General features: G+C 34.5%; 1 protein-coding gene across 1 annotated transcript; it reads left to right on the forward strand.

Moving 5' to 3' along the window:
- The first annotated feature begins 5,657 nt into the window (after positions 1–5,657).
- LOC132314688 (uncharacterized) lies at positions 5,658–6,457 on the forward strand. Its single transcript, XM_059813517.1, has 3 exons — positions 5,658–5,885; positions 6,066–6,294; positions 6,378–6,457. Exons 1-3 carry the CDS (start codon positions 5,658–5,660, stop codon positions 6,455–6,457), a joined length of 537 nt encoding a protein of 178 aa, XP_059669500.1.
- The last annotated feature ends 9,898 nt before the right edge of the window (positions 6,458–16,355 follow it).

Consider the following 16,355-nt stretch of genomic DNA (forward strand, 5'->3'; position numbering starts at 1 on the left):
TGTCAGGTCAAAAAAAAAAAAAAAAAAAAAAAAAAAAATATTTAACTCTAAAATATAAATAAATAAATATATATATATATATAATAGATTGAAGGAACTTAAAAGCTTACAAAGAGAAAACCTGAGAGAGAAGTAGGATTCTCTATATTTGGAGAGAGAAAACCTGTGAGAGAGAAGTAGAAGTAAAATTTCAAAAGGTTAGTGGGTCTTTTATAGAGTTGGGATTTCTCAATAACATAAAAGAGAATTAGGATTCTCAATAACATAAGAGAGAAGGAAAAAAAAAAAAAACAAAAAAAAAGAAGAGATAATGCTTAGATGAGTGAGGATCTATATAATATACTCACCGCTGATGTGGATCAATAATAAATTGACATGTGATTTTTAATTACCAAATCAAAATGGTGGTAGATTTTGCCATACCAAATCAGAGATAATGATTTAATTACCAGATCTGATTTGGTAATTAAAATAGGAATAGTACTTAGGTCCTCATTAGTGAAGATTTATAACATACTCACCGATGTACGCCAATAATAAAGCGTCAATAATAAATTGACATGTAATCTTTTATTACCAAATCAAAGATGGTGGGTAAATATTCACTTAGCAAATCAGAGACAGTGATTTAATTACCATATATGATTTGGTAATTAAAATAGGACAGTGTCCATTTATTATTGATCCACATCAACGGTGAGTATGTTGCAAATCCTCACTAGTGAAGGCTCAAGAGCATCTCTAGCAGTCTGTTAAAATATATTTTTGTGTAAAATATACACTGCCACCTATAATGTGTAAATTTTTTCCATCTCCAGGAGTCTGTTAAGATACATTACTATATCACCAATATGTAAAATGGTTGTGTATTTTATACAACATTTTTACACTACCAAATCAACATATTTCCTTTCTCATCCCTCTTTCTCGTTCCATTAAAAAATCAACTATATATTAAGTAGGTTTGTAAAAGTTATGTGGGGTCCTAGCATGACACATGGTTGATTATCATTGGGAGATATATTTTTACACAAAAGGTATAAAACAACTGCTGTAATTAAAATTAAATAATCCAAAATTTGTGTGTAAATTCATCATGACACATCAGATTTATACAAAAAAATATACACAACGGTTGGAGATACTCTAAGTATTGTCCTTAAAAATAGGACGTGTCCATTTATTATTATTCCACATCAGATGTGAGTATGTTGTAGATCCTCACTAGTGAGGACCTAAGTATTATCTTAAAAAACAACCTAAGAGAGAAGTAAAATTCTTTAAATGAGTAAAATTTCAAGGGATAATGAGTTTTTTTTTTTTAGAGTTGGGATTTCTTAATAACATAAATATGTAATAAACATGTGGGTTAAATTAATGGCAATTGCAATAAAAAGGCAATCAATCTTGTCACTAAAAATTCAAAGTTTTTCCAATTATAAAATTTGACTAAAAAGGAAAAGGAAAATTTTGATGAAAAATTACTTTCCATAACCACCAAACTTTCTCATAAAATTTTAATTTATTAAGAACTTATAATAATGCTCTTTCTTTTATGGTAATTTTCATACCATTTAGACCATAAAATAGTAATTTTTTTATTTGATTTTTTTTTAGGAAAATGATATTATTGACAACTTTAATACCCGACTTAAAATCAACATAAATAAAAATATGACTTTTTTATTTTAAAATTCTAACTTAAATAGGCATCATTACTACTATTATTTGTTTCCATAACATTAGTCCATTTTCCCTTTGTTATCTTTTCAGTTTTCCATAACCCATTTCCTTATCTTTTTAGTTTTTCATATTTAACTGTATCATTTTTTTTTTTCGTTTTCACAGCAAGTTTCATGGTACTCGAATATGATAATTTAATTTGTACAAAATCTAGAACAAAAACTATAATGTTTTTATAATTTTTTAATGCTTTGCAATTTTTAATTTTTTAAAAATTCTTCTCATTGTTTTTGTTTATGGGAGTCATATAGATCATTAGTTTTGACCATTATAGCAACTAACAAATACTTATCAAAGTAATAGATGTATATTAATGATCAAAGACACCATATTTAATATATAACGGGATACACAATCTAATTATATATAGAACATGCAATTTGAAGTATCAAACTTTAATCGTTAACAAAGATACTAGATTAAGTTGGAACCTAAAAAAAGACTACAACTTTCCAAATAATTAATTACTTTATATTTTAAAATGTGCCCATTATTTTTGACACATAAGTAGCCACATAGACTTGGTGAAGTAATAGGTTTTTATTTATCGGGGTAAATAGAGAACTTTTATTTTATTTTATTTTTATGTTAATCACAAATACACGATGAAATTTTTATTACCTTCACTTTCTATTACCTTCACTTTTTACTATTATTCTTCATCTAACCAAACGAAACATAATGTTCCGTTTGGCAGGTAGGTAAGAAGGAAGAGGGGTGGAGGGAAGATAGAAATGAAGAAACAAACTTCATTTGTTTGGCGGAGGCAATGAGAGAATAGAAAAGAGGATGGATGAGTTATCATTCCACCTTCACAAATTTTCATCCCTAAAAATTTGGAGGGAAGACGAAAAAAAAAAAAAAAATGGCATTTTGAGGCACAATAACTAGGGTTGCAACTCAGACGGGTTTGAGATATAACTTGGTTCCAACCCACCATATAAAATGTTAAACCTAAGCCCAACCCTAACCCTATCCTCAACCTTAACTACTCAACCCAAGCCCAACTCATCCTTCTACTTTTAAATTCGGGCTTGCAACTCGGACTTAGATTCCGAATAAAAATTTCAGGTTAATTCGGGTTACTCATATAGCAAATCTTTATAAAAAATTAATATGATTTTGAATTAGTTTTAGATTAAATTACTCTTAAATAAGAAAAAGTTTAAAGACTTTTTTTAGATTTTTAATAAATTACAAACAAATTTTTAGAAAATTATTTCTCTTAAATGTTAACATACAATAAGTAGAGGTAAGCAAATAATCCGTCAATCTGGTTTGAACCAATTCGATCCATGTGGTTCGGTTCAATTTTCAAATCTCATAGTTCGGTGATGGTTTAGAAAAATAGCAATCTGCTCTTCGCGGTTCCGTTAACAGATTGGGTCTGGAAAAATCGATCCGATTCGTTAACCAAACCGATCCGTTACCTTAATTATATATTAATATATTATAACTATATATATATATATATATACAATATACTTACTGCATTTCTATTTTTTTTTTTTCATTATTCTTTAAGGTAACCCTACGTCCCCAAATTCATTACTCATTTCATTACAGCCGCGAAGATTTTTAATTACTAATTTGAGATTTTAATGAGTCATAAAGTGTAATCATATTGTACTGTTTGAAAAGCTCAATTCGTGAAAACTGATCCGATCTATTCCATTATTTCACGAATCGATTTGGTTCGGATTGAAAGTCCCCACAGATTGGTTCGGTTTCAAATTTCACCAATCTGTAGGGACCAAATTGGATTAAACTTTACCCCCAAACCGAACCGATTTGATCCGTGATCAGCCCTAACAATAAGTTAAGATTTAACAAAAGAAGTTGAAAAGAAAAAAAGTAATTATAGTTTAAATATTATATATAATGTATTTAAAAGTAAAAATATATATGAAAATCATTTTTGAATTCGGGTTCGGGTTGACTCGGGTTGCTAACACTTCAACCCAAGTCCAACTATAATTAAATTTGGGTTGAGATTTTTCAACCCAAGCCTAACCCTAATTATAAAAATGATTATCCAAACTCGCAAAAATTCGGGCTAGGCTCGGATTGGGTTCAAGTTACCCAACCCAATTAAGTTGCACCCCTAACAATAACTCACCCTTGTTATAACATTCCAAAAAATTAAAAAAAATTACCATTATTATATTTATTCTCTTTCTCATTTCTCTCCTTCCATATCTCTATTTTCTCCACCTCTTACACCCCCACTCTCTAACCATGGCCATCTCCACCTCTTACACCTCCACCCTTTAACGATGGCCATCACTCCTCCCCTCTTAATTTCCTACCACCACTCCCCTCTTTACCAACCACCGTATTTATAGATGCATATACATTGGTAAGGTTGTGCACCCAAATCCATATGTATAAATCTAATTTGAACAAGAACTAATACATCCACACAAATACACTTGTGAATCAAAACATATATATATAATGATACATTGTTCTTCTCTGCTGAAAATCCTTTAATTTTTTTTCAATTAGTTTTCATCACGTTGATTTATTTTGAGAGCTGATTAATATTCCAAAAACAAAATAAGCTTATTTAAAGGAATAGAAAAATATCGCCTTAATTAGTTTCAAGTGATTGTCAACTATGTCTCTAAACGTCAACGTTTTGAGGTATATGACATTAAGAATGACACAATTTCTTCTCTAGGGATGTCTCATTCATCTATTCTTCTCTTCCTTTCATTTAATTTTATTTCCTCCTACCAAACGAAGCATAAAGAACAAATATACGCTAAAGAAAAGAGAATAAAATTGGGTCAAAAAATATAATCAAGTTAGGCTGTCGTATTTGACAAGTTTTAAAACCTTTTAGTGAACAATATTCATATAAGAATCATCTTAATTACTTTTTCCCAACATATTAATATCACAAGGGTTCACAATACTTTACATTTGTTAATTAACATATGTTTTGATTTTCTCAAAAGTTATTGTTTTTTAATAATAAAAAAATCAAATGATGTAGAATGTCTAGAACCATACAACGTAGAGAAAGTTATAGAGAGTATTCTTGTTCAACTCGGTTCTATTTAGTTTAGTTTTCAAAAAATAGTTCTCGAGAATTTAGAAATATAAAACTGCTTTTATAAAATTATTAAAATAAAAAAAGATTCTATAAAAATAGACATTTTTTTTAATTGAGTTTTAGAAACCACAGCTAAGAAATTTTCTGTACATTTTTTTGTTTTCAGTGCTATGAAAATAAAAGGGTGCATTTGGGCATCTGCGCATTTGACCGAACCCTTAGGAACCATTTTTGGGTGCAGAAATTACTTTTCACCAATAGCCAAATGCCAATACAGAGTGCTTGAAGGCTACGTCCGAGCGTTCACACCCCTTGTTCATCATTTGGTCTGTTTTGAAACCCGATTTTGTAACAATCATAACTTATTCATTTTAAATCCAAATGGGGTCATTCTTAAGCCTAAATTCAAGAATACCAATATCATTCTTAAATTTCAATCTTACTGAGATATATTCATATTTAAGTGAGATAATGTCGAAAAATCACCTAAATCGAGAAGGGGTATTTGTAGGAAACCATGACTAAAGTCTTTAGAACCTCTTGGGATGTTATGAAATAATTAGAATATTTTTAATGGACCTTCTTTGATTTATTTAGAGTCATATTTTTCTCCTCATTTGTGAAATAACCATCTTACCCTTGGTTATTGGATTATGCCCGTTTTGACCTTAGCTTCCATATTTGCCTTTAAATTGAGTATTGTGACTTCTTATAAGGTTATCTTGTTGTCCTTAAGGTGGTGTTTACCCCTAGTGACCTCTTCTTCTTTTTCTTTTTTTTTTTTCTTCTGCATTTTGGACTCGATATCGGGTCGGGTTCTAGTCTTGTTGGTTGATACACCGGATCACGGGATATGGGGCGTCATAGACAATGCATGTGGTTAGAGTTTGTGAAAAACTATCACTTCTCTATACAGTACCACCCAGGGAAAGTGGATGTAATGGCAGATACATTTAGTCGCCAACCCTATGCGAGTCTTTCCGCTTTGTTTACTACAGAATTAGATGCTTTAAAGATTATTAATGAGTTGTCAGATGATTCTGTGGCTTACGTAATAGTTACACCTGCTATCATCCACAAAGTAATCAAGGCATAACTTATAGATCACTAATGCATTGATAGAGTTGTAGAGTTAGCTTCTGGAGATGTTCCATTTTACTCTGTTGGGGTAGATAGAGGATTGAGTTACAAAGGTTATTTTGTAGTACCTTATGTTGATTATTTAAGGAATGATGTGATGACTGAGATTCACAATTCTCAGTTTTCTATTCATCTAGGTGGAGATAAGATGTACCAAGATATAAAGCGACAGTTTTGGTGGGCAGACATGAAAAGAGACATAGCTATATTTGTATCTAAGTGTAGTACTTACCAGATGGTTAAGATAGGCCATCAGAAACCGCGGGTTCTTTGCAGCCACTTCCTAAAACAAAGTGGAAATGAGAGAGCATTTCTATCGACTTTGTCGAGGGATTGCCAACTTTACACAGGTTTCACAATTCCATTTGGTTCATTGTTGATAGATTGATCAAGTCTGCTCATTTCTTGCCTTTTCGTACTGATTTTACTTTAGAAAAGTTGACGAAGCTTTACATTGCAAAGATTGTGAAGCTGCATGGCATACCACTATTTATCATATTGGATAGAGATTAGAGTTTCATGTCAGGATTTTGGGAGAGCTTCCAGCACTTTGGGTACAAAATTATATCTTAGCACAGCTTATCATCCTCAGACAGACGGACAGACTGAGAGGGTTAATTAGATCATGGAGGATATGTTTTATGATACCGTTATTGACTTTAAGGTCAATTGGGAATATTACTTGCCACTTGCAAAGTTTGCTTATAACAATAGTTATTAGAAGACTATTGGTATGGCATATTTTGAGGCATTGCATGGAAGACTATGTAGATATCCTGTTTGTTGGCTAAAGGTTGGTGAAACCATATTTTTGGGTCCTTAGTTTATTAAAGATACCTCTAAAAAGGTTGCTCTTAGTTGAGATTGCATGCACACTGCCCATAGTAGACAAAAAATTATACGGACCGTTGGACTCGTGCATTAGAGTTTTAGGTTGGGGATCAAGTGTTTCTCAAAGTGTCTCCCATAAAGAAAGTAATGCACTTTGAGAAGAAAAGGAAGTTGTCACTGCGTTTTGTAGGTCCATTTATGATTACAGATCGTGTAGGAGCTGTAACTTATCGATTAGCACTTCCGGACCATTTATATCTTGTCCACAATGTTTTTCAGGTATCCATGTTGCGAAGATTTCTGCGCAATAAGGATCGCTATCAGCAGGCAACATATAAATGTTGGTGAGATTGAGTTGCAGCTAAATGAAACATATGCAGAACCACCTTGTCGTATTATTGACCGTAGAAATCAGGTGTTTCGCACCAAGATTATTCCTTATGTGTTTGTTCAGTGGAGCCATCATAATAAGGTCGAGTCCACTTGGGAACGGGAAGACGAAATCCGTTCAAAATTTTTAGAGTTATTTAATGAAAGTATATTGTAACGACCCAAACCCATAGGTCCGAATCGCTAACCGGGTCCTTACCCGAATCCGAGGTTACCTAAGTCAACATAATTTAGTGCTATTACATCATTATACATCTTAAATATGATCCATTAAGACCCTATGTGACCTTCCAAGACTAGTGGTTAACTGTGCTAGAAAGAGGAAACAAGAATCACAAAACAACAGCAAACCGATCGATCGAAATAGAACTTCGGTCGACCGAAATAGCTCTTGTACCGGTCGACTGAAATGGCCATTTCGGTCGGCCAGTTGTGATCCAAACAGTAGCTGAGGCTACTGGAATGATCAATCGACTGAAATGATCCTGCGAACTGGTCTTTCTGCTAAACTGCCATGAACATGAAAATTATGTAAAAAGATTGCTATGTCACCTTAAAATGGATAAATCACTTCCATACATATATAAACTCATAGGATACAACTTAGCAACACCCAACAACATCATAATACATGATCCATTACATGAACTAGTAACCTTAATCAAAATACTTGGATTAATGTCATTTACAATCCATGATGCAAAAACCAAATATGCAAAAGAACCACAATTTACAAATTCAACAAGTGAAGCTTAGACTATACATTAAGAATGTGGTTCATGGCTCTATTCAAAAGACTTCAAAATAATAGTCACGACCCAATCTATAGTTGAGGTGGGTTATCGTCCGCCACTTCTTTTCCAAAACCTGAAAAAAGTTAAGATGAAGGGGTGAGTATAAGCTCAGTAGGAGGTGTCTTAGACATACCTTTTATGACCCCGTGAATCCACACAATGAATAGGAAATGAAGAGGACGGGATCATGCCAATTCCTGAAAAAATACAACAATAGTATCAATGGCAATAATCCGAGTCACAACGAAACATACCGTGCTTTAGGATGCAATGTCATGTAATATCGCTCTCAAATTCCCAAAACAATTCCTTTTTACCATTCTAAACCGTTAATGTAATCCGGCCCATAGCACCTCTATGGTGCCACGAGGGAAGGATTGGCTAGCTTTCCCCGACCACATAGTACCTTCACAGCGTCGTCTGGGCCTAAGTAGCTCAACCTCCCCCCTAGATTACATTGACACCACGAATTACTAGGCGCCTCCTAGGCGTCCAGTTTTCTCAAACACCTTTCAACTAAAAACATTTTTTCCAAAATAGTTTCATTTGCTTTTACAACACTTTTCCCCTTTTTCTTTCCCAATGGATGCATAAATGTTTCATACTTTTAAAACATCAATTCAATTATAGAAGTTCACACATGCTTTTCAAATAAATTACTAAAACATTTAACCCATGCTTTCATTCCACATTGTTATAGCATATTAAGCATACAAAATACAAATTTTCATTTCACATATGCATGCTTAAATCACAACATATCAACTAACACATAGCCATAAATTTCATATATAGCATTTAAGCAATTTGCAAGAAATTGAACTAATTAAGCATGCAATTCAACAAATCATAGAGAAAATAACTCACAAAAGCATAAGAAAATCATGTATTAGAAACCCCTCCCTCAATGGAGATGAAAACCCCCAAAATCCCCAAATTCCAAGCCCTAATACGAAATCTCAAGGTTGGCTAAAATGGTGCTTCGCTTCTATCAAATTAACGGCCTCGACGAGCTCTACAACTTTGCCGAAGGAAGTGCTATCAAATTCTTAATTGGTGTGGAAGGAATCAAAGCTTAAAGCTTTGAAGCAAAGAAAAAGAAAAAGAAAATGAGAGGAATAGAGCTAGCCGGGGAGAGAGAAGAAAAAATGAGGCCAAACTTGGCCTCTTGACCACTAAAGAAAAGTGAGTGGGGAGTGGGCCGCACCACTATGCAAAAATATCCCACTCTTTCAAATTATCCACCACAAAATACATATATATAATCACACACCACAAATATATTTATCTAACTAAATTATACACAAAATAAATATACATAGTATGCAATGAACTTGTGACACAATCCCCGTGCACAAAATTTCCTGTAGTGGGTCCCACCTGGGGGCTGTCTGGCCCGAAAAATAGAAAAATGTCGAAATGGCAACCATTGCATTTCAAAAAGTCCTAGACTCAATGAAATACTCCAACTAACTCTCGGACACACCTGGCACACCCTACGGCATCCGGCATGTAAAACGAGAAAAGACAAAAATACTTCCGCAAAACAGAAATTACAGAAAAATGAAAAATGGTGAAAAACAAGAACACTATGATCTCCTCAACTTAAAAGGATTTCATCCCCGAAATCAAACCACACCTGGGGAAGAAAACAACGCTGGATACTTGGAGCGAACCTCATATTCGAGCTCCCAAGTAGCCTCCTTAACTCCGTGATGCCTCCAAAGGACCTTCACAAAAGGTATCGTCTTGTCCTTTAACACTTTTTGCCGTGTGTCAAGGATCTGAACTGGTCCTTCCTTGTAGGAAACATCTTCATCAATGTCCACATCAACCCAATTAAGAATGTGAGATGGATCCGGCTCATACTTCCACAACATAGATATATGAAAAACATTGTGGATCCTGTCTAACTGTGGTGGCAAAGTAAGTATGTAGGCAACCTCTCCTATTCTGTCCAAGATCTCAAAAGGTCCATTAAATCGTGGTGATAACTTGCCACTCTTTTCGAACCTCATCAACCCCTTTCGTGGTGAAATTCAAAGAAAAACGTTGTCTCCCACCTCAAAAGATAACGGTCGTCTCCGCCTATCCATATAGCTCTTCTGTCAGCTCTGAGGTGTGAGTAACCTCTGTCTGATCAACTTAATCTTTTCGGTAGTCTCGAGTACAATGTCGGGTCCTAAGGTGGCGGTCTTGCCTACCTCAGTCCAACAAACCGGAGACCTACAAGGTCTACCATACAACACCTCAAATGGAGTCATCTGGATACTCGCCTAATAACTGTTGTTGTAGGCAAACTCAAATAGTGGAAGGTGATCCTCCCAAATCAAGAACACATGCCTGAAGTATATACTCCAAAATCTAGATGGTACGTTCCGACTGGCCATCCGTCCGTGGATAGAATGCCGTACTAAAGTGCATCGGTGAGCCAAACGCTGCGTGAAGTCCTTCCCAGAACTTCGAGGTGAACTTGGCATCCCTATCGGACATAATAGATACTGGAACTCCGTGCAACCTGACATTCTCTTTCGCATACAGTACACCAAGTGCCTCTGCGTCATCTGTTGTAATACCCCTAATTTTAGAAAGGATATAATTAAAATTTATTTATTTATTTCATGTATATTTTTATTTGATTATGTGGCTATGTGCTTATGTGGCAAATTGTTTATTTGATTAATTGTTTTATTTAGTTGGATTGTTTGTTTATTTAGTTATTGTGTTTGCCTGTTTATTTATATTTAATTGACTAATTGTTGTTTAATTGAATTGGTTGATTTAATTAGACATTTAATTGTATTTTATTGAATTAAATTAGTGTTAATTGTTTAAATGGTTTGTCGATTTTTTTTAATGAGTTATTTAGGTTTAATTATCAGTGTTTTCAATTATAAGGATAAATTAGAGTTTAATTCTTTTATGAAATCACGTTTTGGGCCTACTAGGTTTTTATTAGGTTTTTTCGGCTCTGTTTTTAATTGGACTTAGGGTTTATATTTGCCTATAAATATATGTCATAAGTCTGCCTAGGGTTTTAGAACCCTATTCACGGCACAGTAAAGGCAAGAGACGTAATAGTGAGTTTTGAGGAAAACAGAAAGATTACGGTTGGGGTTTCGACTGTGAATTAAAGGACGGACATAGGAGGAGGAAAACCGGAGCAGTAGGAGGCTTGACGATATTCAGAAATTGCCGAAAACTTAGAGACGACGCCAAGATTTCATAACTGAAATCACATGCAAGTTCTTTTCTTTCTCTCTTCCGTTGGCCTGTGTTCTGTGCATACTTAGACAGTCTTTAGGGTTTTAATTAATCATTAATTGAATTTTGCATGTTTATAATATGTCAACTTGATCATCAGTATGTGTTTATCTTGTCTGAAATAATTCTTCCAACTTTGGTGTTCGTCGTCTGTTTTAAAGCATGCAAATTTGTACTGTTTTACTTATTATATTAAGTCTTACTGTTATAAACAAAGGACTGGGATGATACTAGATATATAATAGACTGTTAAGATCAGTTTAGATGAAACACAGTAAGGTTGGAAGCGGCCGGAGACGAAGCAGATGGTCAGAAACGGAGGAGATGTGGACCAGAGCTCTCAAAGGAGGAGAGAGCTGGCTCCAGGAGGTTGGGAGCCAGCTCCCCCCTTCATAGAGCCGGCTCCAAGGGCTAGGGAGCCGGCTCTAAGGTGCATAGAGCCTGCTCTGTTGATTAGAGAGCAGGCTCCCTTGGTTTGGCCTTGTTTGGTTGCATTCCAGAACTGTTTGGACACTGTTTTGAGCATGTTTGGGATTCTGAATTGTTTCAAGGACTGGACTGAGGATTTTAAAAGTAGTTTCAAGGGATTTTAAACTCTCTAATTATATAATTTGATCCATAGTGCAAATAGAATAAACAGTATAAAAATAAGCAACTTTGCACGCTGTTAACGGGTAGGAAGGACTAAGTTGTGTAATCTTGTTTTAACAACTGAATGGATTGTAGCATGGACTCTAAACATGATATTATGCTGTATTAAGACCCACAATGCATGATTTATCTCTATATGCTAATGGTGTTCACAGTGTGGAGGTTTTAGGCATTGTCGTACACTGTTGATAGATATAAAGCATTTAGTAGCTTAAACTTATTTTAGCAACTTAGGTGACTGGAGTATGATTTCTAAATGTATTTTGGAGGCATAATAGGGTCTTATACATTTTATATTTTATCATGTTTCTCTTGGATTTTAATTGAAGAATTATTAAAATATATTCTCTCAATTAGCTGGAATTATGTATTGTATCATAATTGTTGAATTCTTATATTAAATTCTGTCAATTATCTGGAATTATGTATTGGTTTATAATTGTTGAATTCTTATATTAAATTCTGTCAATTATCTGGATTTGTGTGTTGGATTATAATTGTTGAATTAGTATACTAAATTCTGTCAATTATATGGATTATGTGGATTAGTTGGTATTTGCATTCATTACCTGTATTATCAACTACTGGAATATATGGATTGTATACACCGGTATGGGACGGTGGCATACTAAGGATGGATCAGTTTTAAAATACTAAATCCTATCTATGCTGGAATAAGGGAATGGATTATAAAATAAATCATACTTATATTGAAGTCAAAGAAGCTGCACAAGCTGAATGACTAATTGGATTACTTGTTATTTATATTTTAGTCAAAGAAGCTGCACAAGCTGAATGACTAATTGGATTACTTGTTATAGATATTAATTCAAAGAAGCTGCACAAGCTGAATGGCTAACTGGATTTCTTATGGATAGATATGATATGACTTTAAATATATGATTATGGTACCACGAGATGAGCTTGAATCTCAGGCTTATTGGTTAGGGTGCGTATATGCGTTAGGATGCGTAGCTGGTTATGATGGTTGAGGTATACCCTGTTAGGTCTTGGTACTCATGCCCACATTTGGGTGCATTTTTGCATGTTGCTTTCTATTCAGGTTGAGACCCCCATTGTAGTCTAGTGAGAGTCATGTAGTGTGGATATATATATATATATATATATATATATATATATATATATATATATATATATATTTACAGACTATGTAGATATGATTGAGATATCTAGGATGTATCTGCGTATCGGGTCTCTATTTGGATTGTAGTTAGGATAGAACTTGTTCGTGGGCCTGACCCACTATTATTTTTTAGGTAACGGACGGTTCTAGGTCTTAGAGCTTGATCGTGCTGAGTAGAGACGGCTACTCATTCTTCCGACGATGTAGGAGTTTCCTTCACGGTTGAGCATTGGATTTTTTTCAGTTGTTGTTTTTTAGAGTTAGAGTTTTATTAGGGGTCTACCAGATGGATTCCCGAGTTGTATCAGAAATGGAGAAATTGAATGTATCAGAAGATTTTCTTATTTATAAAATTTATTTTGAGGTTTCGGTTTCTGGATTATCATTTTAGTTTCTTTCCAGCAATTTTATTTATTCCTGTTTATCTTGATTGAATTCTGTGTTCATTTATTATTAATTGGTTTGATATCCTTGGGTAGTCAGGCGTGAGCCTAGCCAACCCGCATCCGGAAATCCTAGGGTATCACAGTTAGTATCAGAGCACTCCAGATTCTAGTGTCCTTAGGAGTGTCTTTCATTGTAGGACTTCCGCATTGTGTCTCTTAAAACTTAGAGCCATATTTGGATTCGTTGTACTCTATTTACAGTTCGTTAGGAGGAGCTGATGTCAATTATATTCTACAATTCCAGATTGGTTGACACTGCGAGGAGGATTAGGTTCAAGGCGAAAGTAATAAAGACCCAATGGAATAAAGGAGTACGTTGTTGAGTTCTTTGCCAGATGCAGAACTTGGGATCGAAGGTTTAGTTATGGGGTTGGCATTACTTAAAAAAATATATACGCCAAGGAAAGATTAAGGTGTAGATGTTAGGTCACCGCATATCGGGGCCAACACAACTTCAGTTGTTCTCAAAAAAAGAGACAAACGAATAATATGAGTCGTAAGAGGATACTAAGGGAAGAGATTTCAATGTATCCAAGATGAAGGATACTAAATCTTGAAGGTGATGGATCGTACGAGGGTGATCTTATTCACTAGTGGTATAGTGAATGATACTGGTAGAGTTGGTGTGAACCAATCTGCATATAGTTAAATTTTCGTGTTATCTTTAAAAGAGATATACCAGAAGTACTCTTCCGGAGTTTGGAGATCGGATAGAGTTCTTATCATAACGAAGGCATGATTTTATATTATGTTCCGGATAGTACTGGGATCAGGTTGTGATATTCTAAGTTGCTTGGTAAAGCCACGTTAGACGGTTTACATTCCGTTGGTAGGGAAAGATGAGTGTTAAGCCCTTTGTATTTGCTTAGGCAAACGATTGATACTATTAAGCTATGTTTAACGGATATGTTTCGAGGTTGAATGATTACCTACGAAACTATAAAAGGGGATTTTGTGAAACAATTTTGCAAGTTAAGTTCAAAGGAGGTTTTCTTGTCTAGAATGGATGATATCTGAAGTAGAATTATATTTTTGTTTAATTGTGTGTATCATACGTGTTTCATTTTTCGTTAGTTATTCAGGATTTAGAATATGGTTTAGTTGGGAACACAAGTATGTGATTAGCCAACTACTGTTTTTAATAACATGAAGTAATAACGCTATGTGCGCTAGGATTGTGAGCATGTAGTCATAGGATTTGGTAGAAATACATAATTCTAGCTAATTTATTTGACCTGGACATGCGTCATTATGGTATGATATTTGGGATGGGATAGTTAAACTATCAATATAAGTCAAATAATCTAAAATGATTAGTTTGATATGCTCTATGCTAGATAGGGATTTATTTTTTTCAACGCCCTAATAATGGTGGATGTTAATGTGGCGGTATTCGTGAGATTGTGGTAGATAAAGATCACTGTAATGCCATTATGGTTTATCAAAGGTGTAGGAGGTGCAGAATATCTTCTTGGATATTCTAGAAATTGTCACTAGGACAGATGGAGGATTTCGTGCTGGTAGGTACTTATTAGAATGACGCCGAGAGAGGATGGTGGACTAATTAAATCTTTATCAGTCTATTCGTAACCAAGACACTATTTACGAGGGTGTCATTTAGAGGAGTTGCTGGTGTTACACTTGGTGGAGGAACCAAAGTTTTTACATTGTATAAAATGTGAAATTTTTTTTTAAGGGTCATAATTCACAACAATTAGCTGTTGCTACGACATTGATGACTATATGGCGGATAGATAAAGTTCTATATTCATTTGAAGCGAGACAAGGAGTCAAATTGACACTTACTTATAATAAAGAAGTAAGGTGTGTCAAAGACAGGATGGTCAGACTGATCACCTATAATAAGGAAGAAGTGTGTAGTGTGTGTGGAAAAGTCATAGCTAGTTGACTTTTGATGAATAAAAGTACCGGTTGATTTTATTATCGATAAGTTTATCACTAACTGGTGATGCATAGATTCAGTTGCAAGGTTAGCTTTTGACGATGCTCCAATTTAAACAATGGGTACAGACGAAAGCTAGTGGTACCAGATTTGTTGGTACTTTCTGTAGACAAAAGGGAAGGAGGATGTAAGGACTGAGGTTCACAACTCTTAGTTATTTATTCATCCCGGTGAAAATAAAATGCTTCACGGTATGAAGTAGATGTTTGGAGGATCGGCAAGCAGAGGGACGTAGTGGTTTTGACATCATTTCTAATATTTATTAGATGATCGAGCTGGACCATTCAAGAATACTGGATCCTTGTAGCCATTTTCTATACTGCAGTGAAAATGATTGAGCATTTTCACGAATTTAGTAGAGGGATTGCTGACTTTACAAAAAGGGTCCAGAATTTTGGTTGGGATATTGGATTAAGTTCTAAATTAAATCAGCTCAACTCTTGTTTATTTCAAACTGGTAGGATATCAGTTCATATGAATAGAGTGAATTACGAGATGACTTAGATGCATCAAAGTGGTGATTCACACTTTGCATTAAGTTCTGTCTGGTGGAAGGGAATATAAAAGTGGTCGCTCTCAATAACCGACAAGATATTAATATCTTTCGATTTGTTGTTGAATTCGCAGTTGGAGTTTTGGCCTGTATAATAATGACACTGGCTGTTATCAAGGAAAATAAGGAAGTCAACTTCAAATATTGGGGCTGATCTTAGTGAAGGTGTTACCTTACTCAGCTAGAGCTTAAGGTACTGACGAAGGATTAGTAGTTTCTATTAATGTTGTCAGAATGAATGCGATTTAAAATCGGCACTTCTTCTCAATGCACTCGGACGATTATAAGGTACATCAGGACATTGGATATCTGTTCTAATGAACCGGTTGGTGTAAGGACATATTTTATTGGTATATCTGGATGAGTTAGTTTTAA

This window comes from Cornus florida, unplaced genomic scaffold (genome assembly GCF_030987335.1).
Source record: "Cornus florida cultivar Cherokee Brave unplaced genomic scaffold, ASM3098733v1 CherokeeBrave_3.0.0_Hap2_Chr06, whole genome shotgun sequence".
Taxonomy (NCBI): domain Eukaryota; kingdom Viridiplantae; phylum Streptophyta; class Magnoliopsida; order Cornales; family Cornaceae; genus Cornus; species Cornus florida.